Genomic DNA, 10924 nt, shown 5'->3' on the forward strand with positions numbered 1-10924 from the left:
GTCCCCTTTTTCGCTGAAACGGCTGAACTGTACTTTACCAAATCAATAATTAACCCGTAACCCCGATTTGAATGACCTGTCACATTAGTCCGCATTTAGACTCTGCGAATTAATGAACAACTAGTACTACACGTATTTTGTTCGACGTGTGTGAGTCACAGGTCAATATTGATACATTACGGTGGCATATCATCTATTTGCCGAGTCTTTTAACAATACACAATAAAGTTCAAATGTTTCTGGGATGCCTCTTTGTCACGTACATGTACCAGTCTGTGTTGCGGACGGCGTTTATTATATGCACACGCTACTTCAAACACAGTACTTTAAAAGCCTTATACGAATTATAAATTCCTTAATATTTCCTTTTTTTCAGTTCCGTGTTCAAGTGGTTAATTTGAGATACGACTGCTCTTTTTTGTTTGTTAATTAGCTAACGCTTTATAAAAAGATTGATACAAAGCACTGCGAAATCAACAAAGGAAAAAAACACATCAATGCCAAACTTAAGGTGTTCGTCAGTTTGGATGAAATCGGTAAAACAATTCAATTTACTCTTATCACTCACAGCTGTTTGTGTGACTTTGTACTGCATGTAACTTGTTTCTACTAACGTTTCCTGTCAGTTTTTGGTAGCTTTTCAATTATCGCTTTTCAACTATATCAGCAATGATCGCTATTAGAAAGTCATTAGGCCTTGATACCACTGCAATCATTTCGTCGCAGATAATGCGAATCATTCCAAACAGTCAACCATTTTTTTACAACGCATTCTTTGTGAGTTAGTCATTGACTGACTCACTGACTGAAACTTGTCAAACGGGCAGTTCTATCGTATAGGATTACCCCATATTCCACCAATGATTGGGCTAAATCTGTATACCAGATTCTGGAAAGACTTCCAAGAATATAGCCATTCTGACTCAGTTAGCGTTCTGCAACTAGCCCAACTAGGCTTTCCTATACATGTTGTTTTGTTTTCTTACCCGAACACCCATGAAACATATCCATGTACCAAAACGTTAACACTTATTAAGTTCCTTCCCTTGTTGTCTCCTTTGTTTTTATCACTACAGTAGATTTCTGTAGGCCTACTCAAGAAAATGCTATTTATAGGCAAAAGTTTCGGTTAAACGTTGTGTGTGTGCAATGTACATGACTTTTCTGTGTGTAGTTTTTGTGTTTGTTCAATTTTTGTGTGGAGCATTTTGTTAATCATTTACGACACAATAATGTACGACACAATATTTCACTCAAAACTAACAGCAAGCTAAATAAGCTAATTTTTTCAACAATTTGTACAAAGGTTGCCAAAATGTATGTAATCTAACATTTTCTTCACACAACTGCAAGTAAATAATAAATGCTATTTCAGATTCAAACGTGTGAAATTAATGAAAATAGTTTGGAAAAATCGTGCCACATTAAAAAAAAACCCCATATTTATAGACATGTGCATGTATCTTTACAGAAACGATTCTTTTATGGAATAAATTCCAGCGATATAATACACAAAATCTTTAGCTCTTCAACGCTTTGAATCATCAGGAATTTGATATGCGGTGAATACTTCACATCCTTAGTGTTTCAATATCTGTAGCAATCCCCGTTTTCTTGGGAATCTCTGTCTACAGGTCACTCATCGACAGGTTTGCATTTCTTTGGGATGAGACACGTGATGGCCACGACGAAGACAGCGAAGATGATGTAGCCAATGAAGATACCAGCCAGCTCACCCGAAGACCAGTACGAGAGGATCGGAGGCTCTATAAGAACGAAACAATGCCAAATGAGACGGGTCCGTGATTCTCCCAGATTCAGAGGTCCCCGGCCCATCTCATCAAATTTGGAAGAAAACTTTTCTTATTATACTGGACTGAAATGATGAAACTGCGTTCTCACTGCGCAAAATGCGACATTTGCTTTTGGCACACTTGTTTGTTTGAAGTTACAAATTAATTGCCCAAAGTACAGGGTGAGCAAAAAATAAAGGAAAGCCAGGCAGGACCATTTTTTTAATCAAGTTCTGCATGTAGCACTTTCAAAATCTAGGATATAAAAGCCCAATTCATAAGCTTTCGTTTAGTACAAAAATCATTCAAATCACTTATGTACTTTTCAAATCACGGAATTTTAAAGCACCGTTTTAAAGTTCTGTCCACACACCACCAAAAGGTTAGCGTTCTTTCAGCAAAACGAAAACAATTCACATGAATAGTATCGTTTTGCTGAAAGAACCTTGCCTTTTTTTGTGGGGTGTTTAGTACCCAGTACGATCTTTAATCCGAGATAAACTTTTTGATAATAACTCGGTTAGTTATCTTTGGAATAAATTCAAATAATAATATATTCCTTTAAATTAACATTCTAATAACACTCAACATGAAAACATTAGGCCAAAAAAGTCTCCGGTTTCTGGTATGCGCGCGCGTCGCCGTAGTCATGCGCGTCAGCAAAATGAAAAAGTTTTTTTTCAATGAAAGATGATGTCTCAAAACCGCCAAACTCACTGGTTTAACTGGAATCCTGCTTCTGCACAATTTCAACGTGTTTTTAGAAGGGGTTATGATCGAGAATAAGCTTTATGTGGCCTCTCTGGACTCCCATATATTTGCACTAAGTTTAGTCGGCCACCATTTGCAGTCATCAGCCGACATTTGAAGCAAAAAAATAAATAAATAAACCAGGTTAAAAAAAAAAAAAGCCGCGTCGCCGCACCACTTTTTGGGCAAGCTCCATACAAACAAGAAACCGGAGTCTTTTTTTTTGGCCTTACTTGGTAAACAAATTTCATATCGAAGTCTTTTGCTGTGTCGCTTACCGCAAAGTTCAGAGCTTTCGTCCGTTCCGTGAATGCAGTCTGCGTTCGAATCACAAAGAGCCCGTTCGTCAATGCAGTAGAAAGGGCCGTAGATACTTTGGCAACGGACTCCCGATTCACAGTCTAAAAAAAACACACAGTTGATAAAACTTTAGAAACATTCTCCTGAAGAAGTTTCCTTTTGGCCTTTGCAACCCTCTGAAAAAAAGGCTTCCATTGTGCGCACTAATTAATCCGCGCCGTGCAAGGGCCGGATTATACATGTATATAGTCGGGCCGCAAATAATCCAAATGTTGTACAGAATAATTCAATAACTAAACATCGGTGGACTTTTTTTTTCGTTCCATGTCACATTTGAGAGTGATTAACTTTTCTATTGCTAGGAGTATATAAGTAACTGAAAAGAAATCGTGGTGAAACTCGTAAGAGCACGAAGAATACATCTTTAAGTTATCATGGTGCATCTGAATTATTTTCTCCCTATAGGATAGGACCCGGATTTATTTATTTAAATGAGAGTGCGAGAACCGCCATGCTCAAAAATGCTAAGTGGGCCAACAATGTATGAAGTCGACTTAGTACTGGTAAATCAAGTGTAAGAAAGAATTTTCCCTTTTGATCTGCAATGCTAGAAAAGCTAAAAGCAAGGCGTGGGTTTGAATATCCTCCAATATCGGGCATTTTTGTCATTTCTACTATAATGGATGTACGCAGTTTCAATCCAAACGAACAATAACACAGCCAACTCATTCTTTTACAGTTTAGCTGAAGTAATTTCTGATTCATTTTCTCCCTAAATCTCCAGAACTTCTGACTTAACTTGTGAATTGACTTGTGAATTGAATGACTTGTGAGTTGACTTGTGACTGACTCTGGTTGAAAGTCTGGTACAAGTCTGGTTGAAAATAACAAGAATTGTGGACTATGCATCTATGCATAGAGCTGTATTATGCAGCTCTATGATATTAATATGCCAACTCCGACAAAGTCAATGACTCACTACAAAAAGATGCGAATTCATCCTCGCCGGCATAGCAGTCGACCACAGAGTCGCAAACCTTATGAGATGGCAGACAGTTGTTACCAGGTGAATAGAAGCAGTGAAACGCACAGGGTTCTTCGGTGCCTTCAAAAGAAAAAAACACAGCATAAATTTAGGCCTTTTCCCCATTTCGTTTATAGCTCACTCCAGAAATATTCACGAAAAATGATGCTCTATATACTGTACATACTGTCACTCGACTAAATTGAACTGACAGTAACAGAAATTGTGGACTATTTACGCCGATCGTGCCAACTCCGACAAAGTCAAAAACTTACCACATCGAGAATAGTCTTCATCCTTGCCATCAGTGCAGTCGACTACAAAGTCGCAAATCTTAGAAGATGGTAGACAGCTGTACTGGTTGCCATTGTTTAGTTGATAACAGTAAAAATTCGACGAACAACTATCTGTGGTAAGTAAAAAAAACACACACACACCCACACACATATAAGTGTGAATTTGCCTGCAATCGGGGACCCCAATATTGTCCCTCCTTTGTTTGTACTTTTTAACTTTTTAGGAAGACCTCAAATATGTTTTGTACACCATCGCTCAATTGGGGACCTTCGGGAATTGGGACCTATTATTGTTCAACGTCCCCTACTGAATGCAGAAACAAACTCACATAATATGTGATTATTTTTTAGTTACTCATGAGGGCTTGCCACTTTCCTTCTTTTGTTCCCTTTGGTTTGTACCTCAAGCTCCCATAAGGTTTGTATACGAAACTCTTTCGAGGACTGAAATTGGGGACAATATTAGACTTAGTGTAAAATTCAAACAATCGAATAGTTCGAGGTTTCACTCGAGTCTGCACTGGATCGGTCTTGGTCCTCCCCTTCCCCCTCCCAAATTGGTTTTGATCTAAACTTAGAGTGATTTTCCACTTTGTTAATGAGAGTAAGTGAAGCCAAATTCGACAGAGGCCTGGTTCAAACTTACCGTCGCAAAGTGCGTCTTCCTCGTCGTCTCCGTCTCGGCAATCAGGATATCCATCACAAATTTCAGGAGTTCGAACGCAAAGGGGGAAGCCGGAAGCATCCCGGCAATGAATTCCATCCGATGGACAATCTATAAAATCGAAGTCGAGAATTACAGCGCTGCTACTATACATCAGCAGTGACAGCAACATCACTCCCCCCCCCCAAAAAAAACCCCCCACACACAGATAAATAAACACACGATTCCAAAGTTCATATTATAATATAGGTTTCCCGGCTATTTTAAAACATTTTCCACTCAAATTCACCAACTCTAACAATCAATTTTGTCCGAGAAAAAATTCTCATGCTTTTAACACAACCAATTTAGTCATTATCATTCAATTTCAAAATTTGATCACCCATTTTAGTCACCGGGTCGATAATATTCGTCATTACAGATCAAATCCGTCTAAGCTGTTGCCGAATGGCAGCATTCAGAGATCAAATTCGTCTTATATAAATCAATTAGACGAATTTGATTTCTGAATAACACGATTCGGCGTAGACGAGACGAAATCGAATACACCGGGTCGAAAACGTGTGCTCATTGTTTTAATTTGTTTGAACTAAATTTGAAATTGTCAGACAAAAGACGAAATTAAACATTGAAAGTGCACTAAATCGATGTTGCCGGACGAAATGAATATAAGAATCGGTGAATTCGAACGAAAAATGTTTTCAAATAGCCGGTAAAACCTATACTCATTAGAATGAAAAGCCGATAGCATTTTTGGCAATGACGACAGAATGATACTGAAATATAGATGTGGACATACATCAGTTCCGCACTTAAAGGTGAGGGGGGGGGGGGGCACGTGCTCCAGCGGATGTCCGTTCCCCCTGTGCCCCCTCCCTCATTTAAAATTGAACTAAAAGACATTGATGTCTTTGGCTTCAGTAACACCCCTTGAAAAATGTGTGTACATACCTCAAGGTACCCCTCCCCTACTTCCAAATTTTCCGATTTTAACCCCGGTTAGCCACTGACTAAGATATGCGAGATATTTGTATGGAGGGCGCAAAAGACAGAGTTATACACATACATCTCTCTGGCAAGGTATTCAATAGGGGCCGGACAACTACAAAGAGAAATCAATCAAAAAGAGGGAGGGCCGTTAGGGACCCTTTTAAACTCTTCGCAAAACACAACATCAACGAGAGGCAATATCAGCAAAACACACCATCAACAAGAGACAATACGCATCAGCAAAACACAACATCAACAAGAGACAATACGCATCATTGAATTTAACCGTATCGGCCAACGGGGCAACAACAATTTGTTTGATTTCTTCTGCCGACCGACCTATACCTCAGGCAACCAAATATGAGAACCATATAAATAAATAGGGACGCCCTTATGAAATACAAATACAAATTAATTTAACGATAAAAATGACAGTTCATGGTATCTTTGGAACTAGAAGCACTTACCACAACGGCTATCTGTTTCGTCTTGGTTATGCCAGCAGTCGGTAACTCCATTGCACAGCTCTTCCACTGGAATGCACAGCCTCGTGTTCTCGTGAGTAGGGCAGACAATTCCTGAGTCACAATTAGCTGCATGGCGAAAACACAAAAAAGCCCTAAACGGTACAAGAACTGGCAGGTCGACCTGTGCGAACCAACGAGCTCTTGCGAGATATGTGTATGGAGAGCTGTTTGTTGGGGGATCTGTTACATGGTACCCTCTGGAGACATGGGTACAATATGGAACAAAAGATTGTATACGGACGTCTCCACAGGGCAATTTCTATAGATGAATACGTCTCCACAAGGTACACGAAATAGATATATGGATTTTACCCCCAAACTAGGAATTTTTCAAGGTGGGTTGATCCGTCGCAAATTGAAGTATTTTATGTAAGGGATATATGTAAATCCAAATATCCATAAAGGCAAATATCCATACCTTCATCCGAATGCCTAACATCGAAAACTTGGTCCCGTGGTCAATTTGACCTCTCTTGGAAAATTACACATAACTCTGTCAAAAATTATCAGATTTGGACATTTAATGTCTCATTTTAAAGTGTAGGGCCTAAAGGCGTATCTTTCACACCATACCTATATTGTCTATTTTGGTTACACATTCTACGTCCGGCATTCCATTATATTTTGTTTGCATTTAGTAGGAAGAAAATGAACTGTGAAAACTTACTACAGTTCTTCTCATCACTACCGTCCGGACAATCAGGAAAACCATCGCAGATGTCACTCAACAAATAGCAAACCGGGTTATCTGTGCACTTGATTAGACCAGAGTAATAAGGACACTCCCAATCTGGAAACAAAGAGAGTTAAACATGAATACCAGCGGTGTCGAAGGTGGTGATAGTGGAGATGAGTGGTGGTGAAACCTTGCAAGTTGTGAATGTGATTGTTTGAGTTGCAGGGTGACCGTACGGTCAGAGCCAAATTCTGCTAAACGCACATCAAAAATCTGTCAGATTTATCAAAAATCTGCCAAATTACCCTGAATTACTTAAAATACACTATAAACACTTAAAATCACATGCAGATTAGTATTATTGCCTTAATTAAGATTCAAATTACATAATAAACAATCTAGTCACATAAAGATATTGTGAAATTATTGGTAAATTTCGGGCCACGTTGATCCGGCCACGACGAAGTCCGTTTCCCAGTGAACCTCAGCACCTAGACCAGCCAACCTGTCCCATTATGCAAGGGTTTGTTTGAAAGGATTGAAGCTTTTTAAAACAAATGTACACTTTTTCGTTAAAATTTGCTGTTTTTCTGTCAAATAACCATTTATGCAGAATTCTGCCAGAAATCTGCCAAAAAACCCATTCTGTCAAATTTTCTGTCGAACTAGTTTTTTAACAAAAATTCTGTCAAAGTTAGCCGAAAATCGGCTAAAACGGTCACCCTGTTGAGTTGTGTCAATGCGGAGAAAACGACAGACCCTACCTTCAGAAGTCGACGTGATCACCATGATTACCCCATCGTCTGTGCCTTGAGAATCCGTTTTAAACTTGACCGTCAGGAAACGGCCATAAGTCTCAACTGTAAAATAAGAACTGCCATACTTTCCACATAACTCTAGTAATAAGTCATCGCCATTTGTCCCGCTTCCCTCATAGTACGTCAGGCAATCATAATCCTCCAGTGAAAAACGATGAAATCTAACCAGCAACCTGTGGTTAATCTGGGTGTACAGCATCATAGTGCAGGTTTTGGAATTACTGTACTGACTGCCCCTGTTGGTATGAAGCCAAATGGTTTTATTGGGATGCACCAGTGTGTCGTTCGAACAGAAGTCCTCCATGAAGTAGTTCGCTGTGATTAAAGAGAACGGAACATTTACTCCAGACAATCGTTACTGAAACAAGACTAGACAACCCCAGTAAAACTAGTCCCAGAGCGCACAGAATTCTATTCAATTGATTCAGAAAGATTTAAAAAAAATATTGTAGAATAATGGAAAGCGGCACGCGATAGAAATGGAAAATCAATATTTGCATTTCGCATGAGTTTGACTTATTCCCTACTCTTATATCTTGAAAGTGCATGAAACAAGCGTCAGTAAGTAAGATAGGTAACCAGTCTAATTCCCAATTGACATGTCAGTCAGTTTGAGACTGAAGTAAGTCTAAGTCACAAGTTGAAAAAAAGAATAAGAAAAAGAAAACGATGATGATAGATGAATGACACCAATTTTGTATGTAATACATCCCCTACCTTCTACTGCAAACGTTGTGAGCGAGTAGGTGAGCCGATCATTATATCTGATTCCGTCTGAGGCGTCTACGCCGAAAAGAATGGCAGGTCCTGTGGTAAGGAACACGGTGTCGTCGTAGAAGCGAAGTCCGCACTTGCGCAACATGGAGCTTGCCGAGGTGGTGTTGCCGTCAAACAGTGTGACACAGACTTCCTCGTCAATCCACAACGGAGTCGTTGATTTCGCAAGGAACAGCGTTGGTGTAGGCGAATTGTAGGTGAAGGCCAGAGAGCAGTTTTCGTCGGACTTTTCATACCAGGCTCCATATTGCAAACGGACTTTAACGCTGCTTCCGAGCGGGACACTGGAGATGTCAATAGATGTACCGTCGTTATGGGCACAGGCACCGTTTTTGTACAAGAAGTACTCATCTGAAAGCAAGAGAGGGCAGACAGAATTTCCAATTTTAATGCTCACCTAAAGTTCATGATGTTCATCTAACATAATAATGCCAGGGTCAAGGATAGCTGATAGTAAATATCAAGCGATGGTAATTTCCCCATGGGTAAAATGTAAATCATTAACAGCGTACGTGTAGGCCAACGCGTAGTACTGACAGATGGTTAATAAGTCCTATAGCAGATTTTAACTAACAAGTGGGCATTGGTGTGAATTATAATTGCCTTGTGAATTGTCGGTATCGAGCAGCGATACACGTTATGAATCCCTATCAGAGGCAATTTCCACGTACAATGTACGCAGCCTATAATCGTTCTAAAATGTCAACATCCGTAACAGTGAAACACCGAGGCCCCACCCCAAAAAAAGATATATCGTTTGGTCATAATTAACTTGAATTTCAGAATAATCATGTCGTTGAATGTTTTCTAAGTCTGAAATGTACAGTACAGATAATATTCCATTTAAAGCAATTGATGATTTTCCGCCATAATTTATGACCACTCTTTATATCATGATTGGTCTATGCTCTTTTTCCACAAAAGTCTCATTTCGTCGGTCAAACTTCAATTCTACAGCAAACTGATTCAAGTCGTCAAAGACTTTTCTATCTATTGTGTTTCTATGATTACTGTAAAGGCTGTAGTGCTGGTTAAAGCAATGTGCATACTTATTTGCAAACATTCACAAATGCAACGAGCAAATTATTACGAAAAAAGCCTATGATTGAAAGTAATAGTATCAAGCGTCCTGGGAAATCTTAGCGTCTGGTATAATGCAGTCCGCAGCATTTTGCATATTGTTTCGGGGGGAAAAACACAAACTTAGAGAAAAGTTAGAATTTTGGCCGAATGCAGATATTAAGGTTAAATCCAAATAGACCTATACTCTACAGGTTTTCCCGACTATACCAAACGCTTTTTTGGTAGTCCAATTCTAATATTCATATTCGTCCGAGAATTTCACATGCTTATATTAAAAGCAATTTAGTAATCAATTTCAAAGGAGTTTGGTCAACGTATCTAAGCACTTGGCCAAGAATATCCGTCAATACACATTGAATCCGTCTTAGCTATCGCCGAACGGCAGCATTCGGAGATCGAATTCGTCTGATGTCATACAATGTAGAAGTTGTGTCAGGTAAATTGACGCGCACAATTTAGCACATTCGTTCGCATGATGTTATCAGACCAAGTAGGTGTTCTTTACTCAGAGAGCAGTTACCAAAAGACAAGTGTAAATATAACCAAGAACAACAAACCATCAATAACCTTTTAATTTTGAAACGAATAAAACAAGTGTTCAAATGAAAAAAAGACAAATGTCAAAACTACGACGACCCTTTTAATATATTTTCCCGTGTAACGTTTGTGCCCAAAGCTGGGTCTAACGTACTTTTCAGAAGATCAAATCAAGCGAAGCAAATAATAGATGTATATGAAGAAACAAGGAAATAAAAAGGGCAGAAAACTCTTCCCATCAGCGGCATGCCTCCGCTGAAGTTGCAGCAAAGTAAGACGAAATTGAACAAAATTATGATTAAATTGTGTGACATAATAAGATGAATTGTTTGCTTTCTGAATAACACTGCTCGGCGTATAGACGAGACAAAATCGAATGCTGCTTGACGTACATGTGTGCTCATGGTTTCAATTTCCTTGAACTGAATATAAAATTGTCTCACAAAAGACGAAATTATACATTGGAAGTGCACTATATCGATGTTGATTGACGAATTTCAATATTAGAATCAGTGAATTTGAATGATAAATAGCCTGGAAAACAAACGCTAAAACATACCTGTGGAAGGGCCATCGCCACCACCTTCTGCACTGGCAACCATCAAGACAACAAGATAGAATACGATTCTAATGTTCGCCATGATGGCTGGATTAGTCTGAATATATTATAAACGATGCGACTTGCTCAA

At 39.1% G+C, this 10924-nt stretch overlaps 1 protein-coding gene across 1 annotated transcript; it reads right to left on the reverse strand.

The window, feature by feature from the left end:
• Window positions 1–1372: 1372 nt before the first annotated feature.
• Window positions 1373–10924, reverse strand: LOC119729830 (low-density lipoprotein receptor-related protein 2-like). Its single transcript, XM_038202624.1, has 10 exons — window positions 10795–10924; window positions 8556–8966; window positions 7785–8153; window positions 7012–7134; window positions 6285–6410; window positions 4810–4938; window positions 4143–4274; window positions 3823–3948; window positions 2822–2944; window positions 1373–1766 (listed from the first exon to the last, which is right to left on the reverse strand). Exons 1-10 carry the CDS (start codon window positions 10874–10876, stop codon window positions 1636–1638), a joined length of 1752 nt encoding a protein of 583 aa, XP_038058552.1. The 5' UTR covers window positions 10877–10924; the 3' UTR covers window positions 1373–1635.

The sequence above is a fragment of the Patiria miniata genome, unplaced genomic scaffold, assembly GCF_015706575.1.
Source record: "Patiria miniata isolate m_02_andy unplaced genomic scaffold, ASM1570657v1 HiC_scaffold_21, whole genome shotgun sequence".
NCBI lineage: Eukaryota > Metazoa > Echinodermata > Asteroidea > Valvatida > Asterinidae > Patiria > Patiria miniata.

Coding starts and splice junctions, on each gene's coding strand:
- LOC119729830 (XM_038202624.1), bottom strand. CDS start 10,876: ATGGCGAACATTAGAATCGTATTCTATCTTGTTGTCTTGATGGTTGCC. Junction 6,411..7,011: donor TAGTGATGAGAAGAACTGTA/GTAAGTTTTCAC, acceptor TTCGCCATGCAG/CTAATTGTGACTCAGGAATT. Junction 4,275..4,809: donor GGAAGACGCACTTTGCGACG/GTAAGTTTGAAC, acceptor TACTTACCACAG/ATAGTTGTTCGTCGAATTTT.